This window comes from Xenopus laevis, chromosome 8L (assembly GCF_017654675.1).
Source record: "Xenopus laevis strain J_2021 chromosome 8L, Xenopus_laevis_v10.1, whole genome shotgun sequence".
NCBI lineage: Eukaryota > Metazoa > Chordata > Amphibia > Anura > Pipidae > Xenopus > Xenopus laevis.
The window spans coordinates 104,051,294-104,071,993 of NC_054385.1; the positions used below are offsets into that span (position 1 = coordinate 104,051,294).

At 39.7% G+C, this 20,700-nt stretch overlaps 2 protein-coding genes across 4 annotated transcripts in view; both read left to right on the top strand.

Annotated features, from left to right (window-relative positions):
• The window catches only part of dph6.L (diphthamine biosynthesis 6 L homeolog), a 64,377-nt gene extending 62,244 nt beyond the window's left edge, over window positions 1-2,133 (top strand). For all 3 annotated transcript variants that reach the window (XM_018228880.2, XM_041572007.1, NM_001092186.1), the window contains 1 exon segment: window positions 682-2,133. In XM_018228880.2, the coding sequence (XP_018084369.1) occupies window positions 682-800 (119 nt within the window). In that variant the 3' untranslated portion in view covers window positions 801-2,133.
• A 13,038-nt stretch (window positions 2,134-15,171) lies between these two features.
• znf770.L (zinc finger protein 770 L homeolog) lies at window positions 15,172-19,213 on the top strand. Its single transcript, XM_018231178.2, has one exon. The coding sequence runs from the start codon at window positions 15,471-15,473 to the stop codon at window positions 17,457-17,459; it is 1,989 nt and encodes a 662-aa protein (XP_018086667.1). The 5' UTR covers window positions 15,172-15,470; the 3' UTR covers window positions 17,460-19,213.
• The last annotated feature ends 1,487 nt before the right edge of the window (window positions 19,214-20,700 follow it).

The following is a 20,700-nucleotide window of genomic DNA, read 5'->3' on the forward strand; positions in this document are numbered from 1 at the left end:
AAGCGTGTGGGTGGGCTTTGGTGACTGTTGGGGGGTAAAGCAAGAAGTGTAGGTTAGTTTATGGTTACTACAGACTGAGTTAGTGGGAGTGAGAGACCATGTTGATCTAGATGACACCATGCTTGTGTAAGTGCTATATTTTCACTCAAGCATACATGTTGTACATTTTTCTTTTCTCCTGCCTCCCTCCCTCCTCTGTCTGGTACAGCTGGGATAGTTGTAATGAATGACTGCTTGATTTAATAAAGCCCAATTATTGCTGCTGTTTATCTGCTCGTTTTAAGCATTTTGGGATTCAGCAAATTACAATGCTCCCGGCCTTTCCAATTTCAGGAGCCACTAATATCCCCATCAGGCCCTGAATTAATAAACCACAACAAAACAATCCTTGTTCAGAGATTATCATTACCCAGCGAGTGTCTTCTGCCCCTCAAGCCCTGCACAAGTTACAGTGTTGGGGGGGGGATGCTGGGAGGCCGTAGAGCCTAATCACACCTGACAACACCGAATCCCTGGGGGGGGCAGTGACACCAGGGTCCAGAGACGCAGCATTTGTTTTGTTACTCTTAAACTAAAGATGCTTTCTTAACCCCCAGTCACGTAGAACAGTGCCAAGTGTGTGAACCTTCACTACCATATTTTTGTATATTTGTGTTAAACTCAGTTTTTCCTCTTTCCAAGGGCTTCGGACGATTCTGAAAGATGTCTGGGCTGAGAAACCTCCAGCGCTGGTACTGGTGCCTGTATTGGACTTGCCTCGCAATGAAATCCTACACTTGACCTTCTGGCTTAGTCTGTAATGCCATGAAACATAAACTGGACTTTCACAAGGATTCCTTTGGACTCGTTACTTTCTGTTTGGAAGTCACAAGGAAGCTACAGATGGTTTACACGAATGGTGTCAAACCTATGGGCGTCCAGCTGCCATTGTCTTTGTGGCTGTTGGTTACAGTGTGTTGTGACAGCTCTTAGCCCAGAGGAAAGGCCCTCTTTACTACTTCCAACTGTTGCAGAACTCCCAGCATGCCTTTGTCAGATGAGCTGACAGAACGACGGTTGGAATTTGTTTTATAGTTGACGATCGGGAGGACTGGAAATGGTGTCTTTATGTATTATTTTTATTATATTACACAATATCTTGCAACTTATATCCTTCTAAATGTGACTAGTGATGTCATCAGTTATAAACGTTGAGTAGTGATGTCATTTTTGTCTCATAACTCACTAAAACTTGTGTATTATAATAAATAAAGTACCCCATTGTTGGAAAATTTGAGGATATAAAAAGTAGCCTCGGAGTTCCATGACCTGTTAATATGGTCATGGAACTCCTCGGTGACTTATAAATATCCTTATATTTTACAATAGGGGTACTTTATTCACTATATATTTTATACACATGGGCTTATAACTATAGTCTAACTGGACCAAACCCTTAAGGCAACAATCCCAGACCTGTGGCACTAAAGCTGAGTAACCGCAGTAACTTTCTTTCCTTTTCTTTTAAGAAAACATCAGCCACAGTCTCTCTTCACATCCTCTCGCTCAGGGGTCCCCAACCTTTTTTACTCATGAGCCACTTTTAAATGTACAAAGAGTTGGAGAGCAACATAAGCATGCAAAAAGTTCCTGGGTGTGCCAAATAAGGGCTATGATTGGCTATTGGTAGCCCCTATGTGAACTGGAAGCCCGTAGGAGGCTCTGTTTGGCAGTGCACCTGGTTTTTATGCAACTAAAACTTGCCTTCTTGTCTGGAATTCAAAAATAGGCACCTGCTTTGAGACCACTGAGAGCAACATCCAAGAAGTCACTGAGCAACAAGTTGCTCATGAGCAACTGGTTGGGGATTGCTGGTCTAGCTCAATCATTAGGGCCTATACAAATAAAACCATAGAAAGGTAACCATTCACTGTATGTACCTGTAGGCCAAAGGCTGTCAACCAATGTATGACCACCTTAACTAATTCTTAGTAAATTAGTGAATGATTTCCATCATGGGAATGTGATAGTAGTATAGAGTAGAATAGTATAGTAAAACTGTGCTATTGCTACACTCCCCCGAGGTGCATTTTAATATATATGCTGATGTAAAAAAATATTTTATACTCCGTCAAATAAAAGCCTTTAATTAAAGATGTTAAATGTGTAGTATGGCTTGCTTGTGGATGGCGGGAGTCGTATGATATAAATGATAGATGGGTATGTGGTTTCTACATGTTCTCTGTGATTAAAAAACTCATACAGGTATGGAATCCATTATCCAGAAATCCATTATCCAGAAAGTTCCGAATTATGGAAAGGCCATCTCTCTTAGACTCCATTTTATCAAAATAATCCAATTTTTTTTAACTTTTTTTTTCTCTGTAATAATAAAACAGTACCTTGTACTTGATCCCAAATAAGATATAATTAATCCTTATTGGAAGCAAAACCAGCCTATTGGGTTTATCTCATGTTTATATGAGTTTGTAGTAGACTTAAAAGATCCAAATTAAAGAAAGATCCGTTATCCAGAAAGCCCCAGGTCCTGAACTTTCTGGATAGCAGGTCTCTGTACTAGTCTTGCAAAAGGATGTCAAGTTTTCCAGAATAGAATTGTAAAGTCTTATTGAATAAATTTTGAGTGTTATGTTCTGGAAGAATTGGCTCTTGATCCTTAGGTCATTATGCCCTAAAAGTCTGATGTATGTCCTGCTCTTTAGGCCTGGATTACAGAGGGTTATTTTTCACATGTTATGGGCAACAAAGTGGCCTCTAGTATGGGCAGCACCTAAAATACTCAGACTGCTGGCAAGTATTCTTCTATACCAGGATCCAAACTGCCCCCAAAACGTTGGGAACACCTTTCCGTTGGATCGTGGCCGCATGTGTGCTTGTATGTGGTCCTGCGATCTGACCACCCATATCGGATGCATTATGATCCGATCATTGGGCCCTACGGCCCACAATTGGATCAGCCCGATATCGCCCACCTCAATATGAGAGCGATGTTGCCAAATGATCGGATCTCTTCGTCTATGGCCACCTTCAGGCACCTGGTTAGTCAGTTACTAGGAACCACTTCAAACTTGCACTTCCACAAACCAGAGGCCAGTGGTGAATTAAAAAGTGACTTTATTTCGCCATTTCTCCTCCTAACGCGTTTCGTGTGTTAACACGCATAATCATGCACTCGAGCCAGAGTCGTTGAGCGGTGAGTAACCTGATTTGAATGCCTATGAGAGTAACAACTAAAGTGACCTGACATTTGCACCTGGACCCACCCAGTTATAGGGTAATATTGGCTGAGGGGTTAGAATACATCCCAAAAAGTTTGTTCACAAATAAATATGGTACTAGGAACCAACCCGGTGAGGCCAAGTACAAAGTATTAGCTGGCACTTTACAGACACGTATCTGGGCCCTGTCATAGATACAATTAACTTTTATAAAAGTTTTAATCAACAGCACACACACACACATGCATGCAATAAAATAAAAGGGTGGGTATTATCTACAGACTTAGAGCTACATGTAGAAGTGAAATGTGGCACCAAAAAGACTGATGTTTATGGTTAAGTGACACCTAAACTTGCACAGACCGTTTACAAAGTCTGAGGGTTATAAAGAGCTGAAGTCCACCCCTTTAGCCTATAAGGGCAAACCAGGGCCTAGTAAAGCCCCATTAGCAGGGCCTGGCACATTACACCTCCAGCCATTTACCTTCCCACATTGAAACAATAGCCAATAGTGAGTGTCAGGCGCAATTATTAGATCCTTTCTTTTATTCTAATTGTTTTTAAAGTGGACCTGTCACCCAGACACAAAAATCTGTATAATAATATTCCTTTTCAAATTAAACATGAAATCCAATCCAAATCTCAGCTGTCAATCAAATATTGTCTGCCCCTCCTCTATGCCCTGGGCAGACAATTACTTTCACTTCCCATTCAGCACTTCCTACATGTCACTGCTCTTCACATATTCCCCCGTTCTCTTCACCATTTAATTGTGTAGCCAGGGCATGGGGATGGACATAGGGCCCCCCATTCTGGTGCACAAACAAGATTCTGAGATAATGCAAGACTTGTCTTAATAACACTGTCCACAAAATGGCTCCTGCCTGCTTGCTATAATTATGAATTCCCAGACTGAAGGAAACAAGATTCAAATAATTTATATTGTGTAATTAAAGTTAATTTTGCTTGACTAATGTGATAAAATAGAATTTTGAATATTTATTTTGGGTGACGGGTCCCCTTTAATGTTATAATAAGCATGTTGTTCATTTTAATTTGTCAGCTGTTCTTTTTATAGTAGGACAGCCTAGATTTATAATGGTAAGTCGGGTGGTATACAGTGGTGCAGTGCTGGGTTTCTAGGTTCGGTTCCAGCCAGGGAACTGCAATATATCATTGGCACCAGGCTGGCAATCTCAAGGTTCTGACACATGCCAGAGGGGCTGCTCTAAGAAGCCATAGACAATCATTATTTATTGGGCTGGTGGGGGGGGGTGTTTGGTCCTCTGTGTACTTGAAATGGCAGGGCCTATTTTGTAGCCAAGTCCTGATTGGCACAGTACTACAAGGCATCTGTATGTTCTCCCGTGCTTGTGTGGTTTTCCTCTGGTACTCCAGTTGCTCCCACACTGCAAAAACAAGACAGGTTAACTGGCTCCTGATAACATGGACCCTACTGTGTGTGAATGTAATCGGGACCTTTAATTGTAATCTCCCCTATGGCAGGGACGGATGTAAATGTATAATCTCTATAAAGTGCTACAGAATATGTTGGTGCTATATGAATAATAATACACCTTCCAGCTCTCTTTATTTGGCAGTTTCTGTGAACTCCATTATGTCTGACCTTTTTTCTTCTGAAATCATTGTCGCACGGATACTTGGGCAATCTGTCTTACGGTGCCGTCTTATCGTTAACTGTTTAATAAAGGTTATGCTTTAATATCATTTCTCCCAGGTACTTCTTTTTGAGAACACAATTAGAACCCGGCGGGCGGTGCGACTAATAAGCCGCTCTTTCTATCAATTGATTTCTTTAGTGAGCCAGCCCATTTTCTTTGCTTAAAGGAGAAGGGTCCCGATTATAAAAATACACGTAACTGTAGTGTGTTTGGGTGCAAATTTTATTTAACCATCCTGTTATTATAATCAGCTATCGCCCAACAATGTATCATCACACCAGTGTCACTTTTGTGGTTGGCCATTTCTCCCAGTTCTTAAAATCATAGGGGTCGTAGTTGGCAAGGTGTACAAAGGACACAGGTTCTTAACCTGTCATTTCCCCTTTTATAATAGGTACCTTTTAATAATTAAAAATAAAGATTTACCCCCATAGTGTGCAGCAATTGTTACTTCTGTCTTATGGGACTTGCGTAAGATTAAAACACAAAATAGAATCTATGAACATAAAGTAATTGTGGCGATGCAGCTTCACATTCATTTTATTCTAGGATGGGTTTTATCAAAATGTTAGCTAATACTGCCCTCATGTGGCCACAGTATAAACAGGTTCATTTCAGTTTATCTAAAAATGCAATGTATTATTTATAGGCTGCTACACATTCATTTACTCTAATATCTGATTTTTATTTCTAATCAGGTTCATCTGGCTTAGATTCTAATTTAAAACATTGTATAAAGTTTGCTGGTGTTCCTCCTCTACCCAAATGTATTCAATTTTTACAGCAAATAAAAGCTGCCCCATTGTTTATGAATAAGGCATACACATTATGGCAAAGCACGGACTGTTTACGCACACAACTATTTATGGAGAAACTAGGAAAGTGTTCCTGTGTACAAGGCCCTAGCCTGGTCAAAGCTGACATTGTCTTCCATGTAGGCTGTCCACAATCTCTCCTACCATTGCCCATTATCCTCCTACTGTGTTACTACTCACTAAGAAGAGAAGCAGGTGTTAACACGTAAATGGACAATTATATAGGAGATACAAATATAGTAACCTTGACCCCATTGAAATACATGATGCAATGAAGAGCAGATGAGTGCTTTGCCTATATTATTTATACCATTTGCTTGATTCATTAATATAGTTATTGATATGGTACAAAAAAGCATAAGTAACCCAGGGAACTGACACACTCAAAGGCAATAGATAAGGAGACACAGGTCACACTGTTGCAGAGATCAAGCCGGGAGTGCACATTTGCCATTGTTCAGGTGGGATTTAGTGCCAAGTTCCTTGTCTTGTTTCTACAGTGTTTATTTTAAAAGATAAACTTGCCTGGCAAACCCAGTGCTGGCTGAGCTTCACTCTGTAATATGCTGCATTTTTGTTCTGGATAGACAACTGCGCTGAAGGATTTAGATAAGGCAAGTTAAGCACCCAAGTATGAATGCAGAGATGCAAAGAACATTGGGTACCTAATGGTGCTACTGACAAAACAGAAGCTGCAAGCTTTTTAATGATTCCACAGCATTAACTGCTAAACTTAAAGGAAAACTGAATCCTAAAAATGAATATGGCTAAAAATGACATTTTATATACTGAACTTATTGCACCAGCCTAAAGTTTCAGCTTGTCAATAGCAGCAATGATCCAGGACTTGTCACACGGGGTCACCATCTTGGAAAGTGTCTACGACACTGACATGCTCAGTGGGCTCTGAGCAGCTGTTGAGAAACTAAGCTTAGGGGTTGTGGCAAATTATCAAGCAGAAAATGAGATTGTTCTGTAATATGCTACAGGGCTGATTATTAAATTCTGATACTAATTGCACTAGTTTATGTCCTGCCATGTAGTCATTATTTGTATTAATTCCTAATCAGCCTTATATTGTGACATATATTTATATGACTGTGTGTCAGTCCCTAAGCAGCACAGCAGCACAGAGCATGTGCAGTGAATCAGCAGAAAAGAAGATGGGGAGCTACTGGGGCATCTTTGGAGGGACAAATGTTTACTGCTAAAGGGCTGTGGTTGCCTTGGGCTGGCACAGAAGCCAAAAAAATGTACAACATTTATAGCTTAATTCTTTAGTTATGCTTTAGTTCTCCTTTAAAGGGATACACCTAGCTTACATATGACCATGTCCCCACAGATGATAGATTCAGTGATTTGTCCCACAGAGCTGAGCCATGCCTCCATGCTGGTTTCATATAAAGGTTATGACCAAGAGGGATATATATATATATATATATATATATATATATATATATATATATATATATATATATATATATATATATATATATATATATATATAAAAGAGTCCAAACTGGTGCACTCCACAATAAATAGTTGAAAGCCTTGGTGCTGGTAGAACTTACGTGTATTCAATGAAACAAAAAGACCGCACTCACACTCATGATAAGTCCTGCGGGTGCGGTCTTTTTTGTTTCATTATATATATATATATATATATATATATATATATATATATATATATATATATATATATATATATATATATATATATATATATATATATATATATATACAGGAAACAGATGCTTACTTTAACTATGGGGTCTCAACACCGTTGTGCATTTTATTGAGTAGGTTTGCACCTTGTACTAAATTCAGTGCAAAGTACAGGTATGGGATCTGTTATCCGTAGTACTCGGGACCTGGGGTTTTCCAGATAAGGGGTCATTCTGTAATTTTGATCTTAAGTCTACTAAAAAAACATAGAAACATTGATTAAACCCAATAGGCTGGCTTTGCCTCTAATAAGGATTAATTATATCTTATTTGGGATCAAGTACAAGGTATTGGTTTATTATTACAGAGAAATGGAAATCATTTTTAAAAAATTTAACTATTTCATTATTATGGAGTCTATGGGGTATATTTATCAATGACTGACGTTAATAGTGAAGTTCCGCCACTAGAGTGAAATTCCGCCACTCTCCATTAATTTCTATGGGATTTTTATATGCGTATTTATCAAAGGGTGAACTTTCACTTTCACCCATTGATAAATACGCCTTTCAAAATCCCATAGAAACGAATTGAGAGCTGCGGAATTTCACTCTAGTGGCGGATCTTCACTCTTTGATAAATTTACCCCTATGGGAGACGGCCTTCCCATAATTCAGATTTTTCTGGATAACGGGTTTCCAAATAACAAATCCGATACCTGTACAGCACTGTTGACTCAATGCAGGTTGAAGTTGATCTGAAAGCAATTATCCTTGGTGTAACCAAATGCCATGTGACAAGATAGACTGGGACACCAGGGAATGTCACACAGACTCATCTCTACTCAACTGAGGAGCCGCTGATTCAGGTTAAGCAAAAGACCTGGCATGTGATTGGCTGAGATACATTTTTAAACAAAACAAACGATGAAAGATGATTGGCTATAAGAAAATATGTGTTATTCAATTTCACATTAGCAACCCCTGGTAAAGGTATGGTTATAGGATGCATTATCCAGAAAATTCTGAATTACAGGAAGATCATCACCCATAGATTCCATTTTAATTGAATGATTAAAATATTTAAAAATGAATTCCTTTTTCTCTGTAATAATAAAAATATAATCAATCCTTATTGCTGGTAAAACAATCCTTTTGGATTTAATCAATAAAGTATTTTAGTAGACAATGTATTGAGATTCAAATTAAGGAAAGACCCCTTATCTGGAAAACACCAGGTCCCAAGCATGCTGGATACCTGTACAAGCTGTACTGTTAGTTGATTTTTGTTTGTCACTCGCCCAGCCCATCCTTTTCTGAAAGTGCATCAAAATCCTAGCCAGATTACATTCCCCAGAATTCCATTTTTCTGGAGCCTTGCCTTCTCTGACCTGGCTGAAACCAAAGAGAAGCTTCATTTATAAATAACATTAGCATACCATTCAATGGATATATGTGAGTTGCTCATGAAGGTGCAAAAGACAAAGGGAGCCTACACAGATCCCTGACCTCTACCTAACTGAACCATAGGATAAACTTGAGCACCATGTTCCCTAATCCCAAACATCTCCACCAAACCTCAATATCTTTCTTGTGGCTGGTTTGGAAGAAAATCCTAACAACAAAATTCCAACATATAACAGAGAACATTCTCAGAAGAGTAGAGGTTGTTATAGCATCAAAGGGAGAAGCAACTTCATGTTATCATCCTTGGTTTGGACAGGCAGGAGTTCTGGATATTTTTTTGGCCATGTACTGTATTGCTCTATGAAAGCTATGACAACCTAGGGAGCAGACCCTGCTATGGGGCGTTCCATTGGCTGGCCACATCATGCTGTGCCCATTGGACATACCCCTAATGTATTCTCTGCAGCAGGGTTCCTAAATTGTGGCTGGTGCCCCTAGAGGTGCCAAGAGAAGTGGCTAGGGGAGCATTTCAAGCAAGATGTGGTAAGAATGCTAACTTGGTATTCTAAATACTTCCATTTTAAAGGAGACATTTTGTGTTAAAAATAAGAACGTACCAGTTTGTTATACTCATTTAGATATAGAAGAATTGTGCTTAAAATGTAGTGTTTCAGGCTGATTTATTGAATATTTCTGCATAACCCCTAATAATCCCTCCCTTCACTTCCATTTCCTGCTCCCTGAATTTCCAGGCTGTACAGGGGAGCTGGCGGCTCTTCGCTCACTGCACTGTAGGACAGGAACCAATCAGCAGCTAGCAGGACCTGATAGGGAACTGTCTGCGTTTGTGTGACTACGGGCTGTGATTGGCTGTCCCCCTCCTACTGTCCGTCGCAGGGACCACTAGGACTCACCCACCGCTCATTTGAAACAGGGACCAGTGAACATCTATAGGAAGCTCCAATAAAGGGGCTATTTTTAAAGATAATATTAATTTTTAGCACCATGTAACAGCAACACCATATATTACTTATAATTGCCTACAAAATTAGGGTTCTTTCATTTATCCTATATGTCTCCTTTAAAGGTAATTTTGAGATTTGATCTGGATACTTGTATTATATGTATTATTCATGTTATACATGTATGTATTATACCTCTTGAATAATTGTTTTCCTAGATTTTCTAGGTATTATAGTGGAATGGCTGATACAGGTATGGGATCTGTTATCCGGAAACCCATTATCCAGAAAGCTCCGAATTATAGAACCGCCATCTCCCATAAACTCCATTTTAGCCAAATAATCCAAATTTTTAAAAATGATTTCCTTATTCTCTGTAATAATAAACCAATACCTTGTATTTGATCCCAAATGAGATATAATTAATCCTTATTGGAAGCAAAACTAGCCTATTGGGTATATTTATTTTTTACATGATTTTCTAGTAGACTTAAGGTATGTGGAAAACCCCAGGTCCCCCAGCATTCTGGATAACAGGTCTGTACATCAATTTCTTTCCTTATAACTTTCACCTTGTTTACGTGAATAACGATGGCCCTAACCAACTGTTGGACCTGAACTTGAGCTTGTGCTCAACCAGCCAACCAGCTTTATAGACAGTAGCTGTATAAACAGGGCTTACATTGCCAGATGAGCCAGTAACATTTCAAGCTGGGTGTAAAGGGGAAGTATACATTCTGCTTTTAATACAGTATTAACACTTAAAATATCTAGTTACACTCGGAGTCCTGGCTAGAGGGGTGGTTCACCTTTAAGTTAACTTTTAGCATGTTATAGAATGGCCCATTCTAAGCAAATTTTAAATTAGTCTTCATTATTTATTTTTTATAGTGTTTTAATTATTTGACCTTTTCTTCTGGCTCTTTCCAGCTTTCAAATGCTCTGTAAGACTGCAAATGTATTGTTATTGCTACTTTTTATAACTCATATTTCTATTCAGTCTCTCTCCTATTCATATTCCAGTCTTTTATGCAAATCAATGCATTGCTGCTACGGTAATTTGGACCCTAGCAACCAGATTGCAAACTGGAGAAGTACTGAATAAAATGCTAAATAACTCAAAAAACACAAACAATAAAAAAAAATTAAAACCAAGTGCAAATTATCTCAGAATTGTACTCTCTACGTCATACTAAAAGTGAATTTAAAGGTGAACAACCCCTTTAAGGCTCCCCCTCAAATTACCCTGGAATGAACCCACATTTCAAGCTAAAAAATGATTCATAGACACACCAAAACTAGGGGCAGGCGCTCCTACTAATTAATAATTGTTATAAGTTGTTTTCTCTTTGTTATTTAACAGTGAATTCCACCTACAGACCCATGTCCGGTTGCTTTACAGGAATTGAAGAAGACCTTGGCAGATGCACTGCCATTATGTTGGTGGGAAGGACTGATATTTTACCTTGGCTAGGAGATTAAATGTGGTTGTTCTGTTCCGAGTCCCTCATCAATCTCTCAGCAGTGTAGCTGGAGGGTGCTATGAAATGATGATGGGTGTGAGCACCTTGGCAAAGGCAGTCCATTGTACAATAAGCAAGGGAATCGTAATATTTGATCCAGAGCAAGGCACCATGGGACATCAGGGAAAGAGCAGTCATTTTTATGTAGCAACCTGGAGAACAAAAGTAACCACCCAATAATAATAATAATATCTACAGTGTACTAAAAATGTTTACCAAATCCTCATAGCAGAGAAAGAAACAAGCCAGTCCTGGAAGACATATATGATTATTTGTAATTTGTTGAAGCTCTGATCTGCCCTCCAGCTGACATTAAACTACACCTCCTAGCATTCCTCAGCAGCCTTTGGGAATTCTGGAAGTTGTATCCCGCAGCTGGAGGGCCATGAACCTATTAGCAGTGTTCTCATTGTTGGAAATTGTGGTACTGGTTGGTTATTATGGTACAGCCCGGCTGAAGGTCATTGCATTTGCACAGACATTGCTCTCCTTACGGTGCAGTATGAAGGTCATTCTGCAGGAATGTGATTCCATCGAAAACAAAGCAGAAGGGTGCTGCTTTGTTTGGTGAATTCCATGCATGCATGGTTAAAAAAATGGCTGGGGAAACAGCAAAATTGCATGTAGCCAATTGTATCCATCCAGTAGCACGAGCTATGTCACCACTATGAATTTTTGTCAGGGGGCAGGTAGGAAAGGCAACTGCCTTGGGTGGAGGACTGGACATTGTGCATTTATTTCCTGATGTGTCAGATGCTCACAAATAATGTGTGTAGAGTTATCAACATGCTGTCCCATGCAAAGGCAGAAAAGGAGTGGTTTATGTGTGTCAACTCCTTCCCCAGATAGACTAGTAACAGCACATTTTGCATGATTGGCACCAAGCAGCTGTAGGATTACCCGTGGGTTGAAATTTTGGCAACCATTGTGGGTTCAGGTTAGGTGCAGGTACAGCTGGGGAAATACACTTCTCCTCTTGGAACCAGAAGAATGCAAAGAAGTAGTGCACAGCGCGGGAAGACATGGGTATGGGTTGAGTGCGGGTTAGTGATGTGTGGGTTGACCCAAAATCCATGGTGACCAGTGGATTGAGCATTGGTTGGATGGGTTTGGGTTGAAATTTGTACAACCATTGCAGGATAGGTTGGTGTTGGTCAGACGCAAGTACCGGTTGGGTCCGAGTCCTACAATGGCAACCTTTTACGGGTTAGGATCGGGTGCATGTTAAGGTTTTGCAGGTTAGGGTCAGGTGCAGGTTGAGTTTTTCCTGATTAGCACATGACTAGTGAGGGCCCTACCATGGCAACAATTTGAGTGTGGTTTAAGTTTCTCCTGACACTCACATCACTACTGTAGAGAGTGCAGCAGTGTGTTTGGACTAACAATTAATTCTGAATTAAATAAATAATGAAATAATTAATCAATTCATCTCCTGCCTCTGATGCTGAAACCCACACTTGTATCCCCCAAATGGAGAGAGGTGCAATGGTCTACAAACAGATTGGGCACAAAGGGGGACATTGGAACAAGAAGGAAAGGCACAGTGGGGGGGGGGGGATGTGGGGACACAAGGGTAGCGGGGAAGGAGGAGGAAATAGCACAATGGAAAGAGAGAAAAATGGGGAAAAAGATAGAATGGAAGAACTGGAGAAAGAGAAGGGAAATGGCACATGGGTGGAAAGAACAGATATTTCACATATGGTCATGTTTATATATGCTTAAAGGAGTGGTTCACTTTTAAGTTAACTTTTAGTATGTTATAGAATGGTTAATTCTATGCAACACTTCATTTGGTCATTTTTTTATTTATTCTCATAGTTTTTTAATTATTTGCCTTTTCTTCTGGGGTCACTGGCCCCATCTGAAAACAAATGCTCTGTAAGGCTACACATTTATTGTTATTGGAACTTTACTATCTTTCTATTGAGGCCTCTCCATATTCCAGTCTCTTTTTTAAATAAATGCATGGTTGCTAAGGTAATTTGGACCCTAGCAACAAGATTGCTGAAACTGCAAACTGGAGAGCTGCTAAATTAATAGCTAAGTAACTCAAGAACTACAAATAATAAAACATGAAAACCAATTGCAAATTGTCTCAGAATATCACTATATCTACATCAGCCCATTATAGTGAAAGTAACGTGTGTCCTCTAAATGGAGAGAGGGTGCAAAGGGCTACAAACAGTCAAATTGGGCACAGACAGAGAAGTTGGAACAAGATAAAATGGTACTCTGGGGTCGGGGAGAAAGAGCAGAGGAAAATAGAGGGAAATGGGACATGGGGTATAAAGAAAATGTACATATGGTCATGTTTATAAATGCTTAATAAAAATGCGGGGATAGGAACCTAAGGTAAGGGGGTCACCATCCGTAGCATCTGATCACACTCGCCTCAGGCAGCAGCGCCAGAGAGGATTCCAGGGGCGGCAAAAAGCCACTCCTGCACCTTTAAGAGCCAAATTGACGGTTTTTAAACCAGAAATTCGGCTGTACTATTGCGAGAGAGCGCAATTGCGCTCTCCGCAATAGTGTTCCTGCCTCCCCTCCCGCCAGGTAAGCCGGCAAGGGGGGCGGCATTGCAGGAGCCGTCTCAGGCAGCTCCTTCTATAAAATCGGCGCTGTTTATTCTAGACGTTTTTCCTTTTAATAACATTGGCACCAAGCATAATTTTTACCGGGTAGGCCAGTAAAATACCGGGCAGCTGGCAACCCTACTCTGAAGGTGGCCATAGATGCACAGATAATATTGTACAAAACAAATTTTCTTATGATATTCGTTGCGTGTAGGGTGGGAAATGAGCCGATCAATATCAGCAGAAGACTTGGCTATCGGTCGGCTCGTCAATTGGGCTGGATGGAAAATTTTGATTGGGTGCCTTTGAAGGCCATTGTTAGTGCTGAATCTTCAGATAAAGGTAGAATTCTATTGTTTCTATCTGTATAGCTGACAATTCAGCTCTACACGTGTGTATTGAAACGATCGATCTTTCTTGGAAAGATCTTTTCCAAGAAAGAACATAATTGTTATGTCTGTGGCCAGCTTTACTAAGCACACTTTCTGCGGCTTCTCTGCTTGTATAGCCCATCCCCTAAAGCTCTTATTCCCTTTCTGCTTCCACCATTGCTTCAGTAGGGATTGTGGGATGCCAAGGAACCAAGGGAGGGTGGTTTCGATTACCGAGGTCAGACGCATGAGAACAAGGAACCCTGGAGCTGTATCTCTGCCCATCATTGAGGGGAGAATGATCAGATATTGTTGTGACCCACACATGACAAAATGCTGCTGTTGCATCAAGTTGCAGTAGGAGATTTTGTGAGAAAGAAAAGACTGTCTGTCCCTGTGTCACCTGTAGTTCCTGGCCGAAGAGGCAACTGCACCCCTTCTGGCTACCCCAATTATAACCTCACTTGTTTACTGATCCTGTTGCTAGGCTCTTTGTGCTATAGTAACTGTGCCATCAAGGCAACTTTATTACATTTATGAGAAACATGGAATTGTGCTATTCAAGCACCTCATTTCTAGTTTGCAGTGTGTTTACAGCTATTGTTTACTGATCCTGTTGCTGGGCTCTTTGTTCCATAGTAACTGAGCCATCAAGGCAACCAATGTTCTGTTCCTACTTTATTACATGTATTAGAAACATGGAATTGTGCTATATAAGCAACTCACTTTCTAGTTTGCATTGTATTTACAACTATTAATGCTACAAATCCTCTGTAATAAGAACTACTCCTCCCAGCATCCTCCGAGAGCAAAATGATAGTGCAACATAAGACTACAGCTTCACACATTTGCACAAAAGATCAAGTGGCTCTATTTATTTCTAAACTGAGCACTCGTCCCGTCCTAAACAGCGGCCGGGGAAGTTTGCGTGCCCAATCTCAAAATGGCTGCCGAAGCTGTAGGCGCTTTCCTAATTACGTCACGGTTTAAGACGCTGACAAAGCTAGTAGGGCAAAAGGGATTTCCGCATACAGATTATGGCTGCTGTCCTTACCTTACCCTGAAGAGGAAGACACACTCCTAATTGTGAACGAGCAAGGCGGAAGGAGCAGCCAAGACCCCATTAACAAATATCTAGCGGTTCCCAATGAGAGAGCGCGGAGTTAGGGGTTTGGTTCAAGTGGCTTCTGAGAGGGGAACGTGAGAAAGAGACGCTTTTCGGTGTGGCGAGCCGGTTTATGTACCTGGTGCAATCATGAAAACTACATTGCAAACCCAGAAATGCAGAGAGATAAACGGAGCCTTCAGTAGCAAGCCATATACGTGTGATATCTGCCCCAAGTTATTTGATACCCCTTCCAAACTTGCCAGGCATTACCTAACCCATACTGGGCAAAAGCCATTCCAGTGCCAGGATTGCCCAAAGAGTTTTCGGCAATTGGTCCACCTAGAGAGACACAAGAGGACTCACATCCGACCGTTTCAGTGTAAAATTTGCCACTTGAACTTTAAGAAGCACGAGACTCTTTCAAAGCACCAGCAGAGACATCATGGCTTTCCTTCAAGCGAAGTAAAAACGGGCAAGAAGCCATCAGTCGCCCATCAGAAGAATTACGCTTCTGCCTACTGTACCGGGTGTCATGTGGTGTTTGCCACTGAAGAGAGTAGGCTACTCCACGAATGTGACTTTGAGGATGCTGTCCCCAATAAAAAATTATCACATTGCGATATATGTGAGAAAGTCTTTGCGTCTAGGTCTAAGTTAGAGAGGCACATTCTAATTCACACAGGCCAGAAGCCGTTCACATGTCTTATATGTGGTAAAGCTTTTAGACAAAAAGCTCACCTCAAAATCCACCAGGTAACCCATTCTCAGGAGAGGCCCTTTCAGTGCAACCATTGCTTTAAATCATTTAAGACCTCAGGGAAACTCCACAAGCATGAAGAGGTACACACTCAACAAGTGCATTTTCACAATATTCTAAACAAGCCTAGGACTTCAAGGACTGTAGTACCAGATGAGAGTAATGTTTTGCAGACGGTGAAGGAAGAGTGTGATGTTTTCTCTGTGTACGTGGTTCCTTATCAGTGTCCCACTTGTGACCAGTGCTTTGAAACCCAACAATTCCTAGACAAGCACTCCTGTTTTATAACAGAGGATGGAAAGCCATTAAAAAGAAAGTTTTTCAAAACGACAGCAAAGCAGAGAAACAGAGCTCAAATTGCACCAAGCAAAAAAGAATCATCTGTGCCTGTTGGAAGAGTTATGAAAACAAATCAGTTTGGGGAGACAAGGTCCTTGGAGCTAAGTGGCTCTGTTTGTCAGAAGAGCGAGGCCCATCTAGATTCACACAAACAGCATCTTCAACGGAAAGCATTCAAGCGCAACACAGGACAATCTCAGATCCTACAAGGGCACCTTGAGAGTCAAGAATTAGGTTTCTGTTTTCAGGAATATCAGGTAAATGGAGACAACGATTACAATTCGGAAAAAACATTTATCTCTGCCAGGAGGGAGTCTGTGGAGGAGCGTGATACACTTCACCATTTTCTGCGGGGTGCCAAAGGTGTACTGATCCAGAGGTACATCAATAAATGTGATCAGTGCGAGAAAGCTTTTCCCTCCTTATCCAAGCTGCGCAGGCATTATCTTATTCACACAGGACTGAAGCCTTTTGCATGTTCTGAATGTGGAAAGAAATTCCGTCAGTCTGCCCACCTAAAAAGACATCAAGTTACTCATAAAAGAAGGGTTACTCTTCAAAGGGCGAAGGAGACATTTGATGATTATCACCAAGTGCTTGTTAAAGGCACACAGGTGGGTTATCGTTATTCACAAAAAATGGATTATGCTACAGACATTATGGACAACATTCAAGCATGTGACGCCTCAGTGCAATATGACATCCCAGAGATTAAGGTAGAAATAGACTCCCCATGTGAATCTACAAGCATCCAGAAATTCCAAGGTGCGGGCCAACAAAAATCCAGGACATTTGGGTCAAGTGATCGTGCGGCAAAGTCCCGTTCAGGGCAGACACAACGCTCAAGGAAATGTACTGTCCGTAAAAGCTATAAATGTAGTGTGTGCACCAAAGTATTTCTTTCTCCTTCCAAACTGGAGCGACACTACCTAATACATGCAGGACAGAAACCATTCCACTGCTTTGAATGTGGCAAGAGCTTTAGGCAGGATCCCCACCTGAAGCGACACCAACTCACACACATTCGAGTCAAAGTTTAAGCCTTAGGCACTAATTTCTTACTTTCCTCACTATAAATGCTTTTTAAATATAGAAGAAAAGTTATTTGTAATCAAATCAATGTTATTTTGAATATATGATTGTGTTCAGTACTAATCAAAACTATTATTAATTTATTTGAAGTTCAGCTCTGAAAAGGACACAGGGCCTTATTTTTCCTATTGATGTCTGAACAGGTTTGATTTATAGTTTAATTTGTATTTGGTGCATTACTGCAATCGTTGTCCATTTAACATCCCTATCAAAGTAAGGCACTGGGGTGCATTATCCTTTCTCTGAATCAGCCAAGTAATGAATTCTCTTCAGTTACAGACACTTTTCATTGATTGCTTTCAATTGTTTTGTGGATATTTTCCCGTCAAAGATTTCTGTGAGTCTGTAGTGCTAAATGCAATTATGGGAAACGTATGTTCTGATGAATTATGTTCTGTGTCATGCGTTGCATGCTGGATATTTGTAAAACCATGTATTTAAAGCTGCTTTGGTTAGGATTGCACCCCTTTACTGCCAAGTTATTGCAGGCCAACTAACCGAACTTTACATGACATAGGGGCCTATTTATCATGCTGTGTAAAAAGCGGAGTGAAGCATTACCGGTGATGTTGCCCACAGCAACCAATCAGCAAATATATTTCAACAGTTAGAACACAAATACCTGATTGGTTGCTATGAGTAACATCATTGGTAATGTTTCATTCCACTTTTTTACATAGCATGATAAATAGAGAAAGGAGAAACGGAAGGGTGTTAATGGTCAAAATATGGAGTATGGAAAGACTATTTCACATCACTGGGTGTCTAAATTATTCTTGAAACAAAGCCTTTAAGTGATGCCTGGTTCGGCTTATATAACATAGAAAGAAATATAACTTATTTCTAGGGCAGTATATTCTCTCTAGATCCTGGTCACAGATACTTAGAAGAAGACTATAGGCTTAATTCCCCTATTTAGAACTTGCTGAAAGAGGGGCATATACAGGATTTTCCAGTTGAGCTGGCTGCATTTGAATATTTTTCACAGTGCTATCAGAGACATCATTTGTTTAAATCTTATTTTATACTTCCTTTGTCTATGTTGGAACCTGTTTTTGGGGGCTTTCTAATAATGTACGTGTCAAAGTATACAATGAAAACTATCTGTTTTCATAAAGGTTAAATATATACTATTTTTTTGATAATGGTATCTTTCTGTTTTTCTATCTTTTAGGTGATGATAAATTAAAGGCATATCATATTGTGTGCAATTGACATTCCTTCCCTGTGTATTTTTACATCAGCGTGGAAGCTAAACAATGTCTTGCCTTGACTGTGTATTCTTTACTAAGGTATTGCTATGTTTAAATGCTTGATGATTCAGAGATTTTAGATTGACTGAATAAATAATTCTGAAATGTAGCCAAATATTAAAGCCTCCATAAAAGATTTGTAAGCTCTGCACTGGATGTGAATCCTAATTTCTTTAGTCCATTTTAAGAGAGTAAAATTCCTAAATTGTGAACAAAAAAATTGCATTCAGTTGTCCAGATCTTTAAAGTCACGTGATTTTAAGGGTTTGGATTTGTTTTGTCTAAGATTTGACTGACTCTTAAACTAAATTCTGGATTTACTGCATCCATGCTTGAAGAGATAATTCCCAGTGACTAGTCTGAAAATGCAGCAACTTTTACTTGCTGTGTTTTTATGCAAATTTCTGGTGTTTTTTTCTTTAATAAATCACAACTATCCTAGCTTTAAACAATGTTTTTTCTTCTATTCATTTCTTGAAAAAAGCACAATTTCCAATAATTCTGTCCCCATGTCATGTGATTTTAAATGTGTGGACAACAGAAAGCAGCACTTTGGTAACAGATTTTTTTCTTATTTAGAATACGCAAATTAGGGCTCAGTGTTCAGTCAAACATGTTGTGGAGGCTTCAGTATTCACCCAATTCAAAAAATTTGAGTAGGGTACATCTCTATATATACTTCAAGTAACATAGTGAATTAGGTTGAAAAAAGACACGCGTCCATCAAATTCAACCTTTTAACTCTATTGTAAACTGCCTAACTGCTAGTTGAATATATAAGTTTGGCAGCTCCTACTATACTTAAAGGAATACTGTCATGGGGAAAAATTTTTTTTTCAAAATGAATCTAATATTAATTTTATAGTTAATATTGCTGCTCCAGCAGAATTCTGCATTGAAATCCATTTCTCAAAAGAGCAAACAGATTTTTTTATATTCAATTTTGAAATTTGACATGGGGCTAGACATATTGTCAATTTCCCAGCTGCCCCAAGTCATGTGACTTGTGCTCTGATAAACTTCAATCACTCTTTACTGCTGTACTGCAAGTTGGAGTGATATCACCCCCTCTCTTTTTCCCCTCAGCAGCCAAACAAAAGAACAATGGGTAGGTAACCAGTTAACAGCTCCCTAACACAAGATAACAGCTGCCTGGAACATCTGAGAACAACACTCAATAGTAAAAACCCATGTCCCACTGAGACACATTGAGTTACATTGAGAAGGAAAAACAGCAGCCTGCCAGAAAGCATTTCTCTCCTAAAGTGCAGGCACAAGTCACATGACCAGGGGCAGCTGGGAAATTAACAAAATGTCTAGCCCCATGTCAGATTTCAAAATTGAATATAAAAAAATCTGTTTGCTCTTTTAAGAAATGGATTTCAGTGCAGAATTTAATTCTGCTGGAGTAGCACTATTAACTGATGTGTTTTGAAAAAAACATGTTTTCCTATGACAGGATCCCTTTAAGTGTAAAATATGGGAGTGGAATAGTTCTGGGTCAGACCAATATTTTCCCATATGCAGTGGTTTAAAATTTGGGTAATTCCTTTTAGGCAGCTGTAACATCAGTAGATATATATAATCAATGGCTAAATGGATTTGGTTAGGTGTCTGCCCAAAGGATAAGATCAGAGTTATATTGCCTACTTTTGCTACTATTGTATGAACTAATTTAGCCAATAATTTTCCCTTTGGTCGAAGAAGCATTTTGGCCTGTATACAGTATGCAGAGAAACAATGTTCATTACGCATAATAATCTTAATAATGTCAATGAAAGCTAAATAGAGTAACAGCTTACTAGCTTGTTGGATCAGTGGTGGTAAAAAACACTGGTCTGCTAATTGGTATTTTGTGTGCATGGCCCCTACTCTCCAATGAAACTTAAATGTATGCAGATGTGTTTTTTTCTGTTCTTTTTTTCTTCTTTCAAAA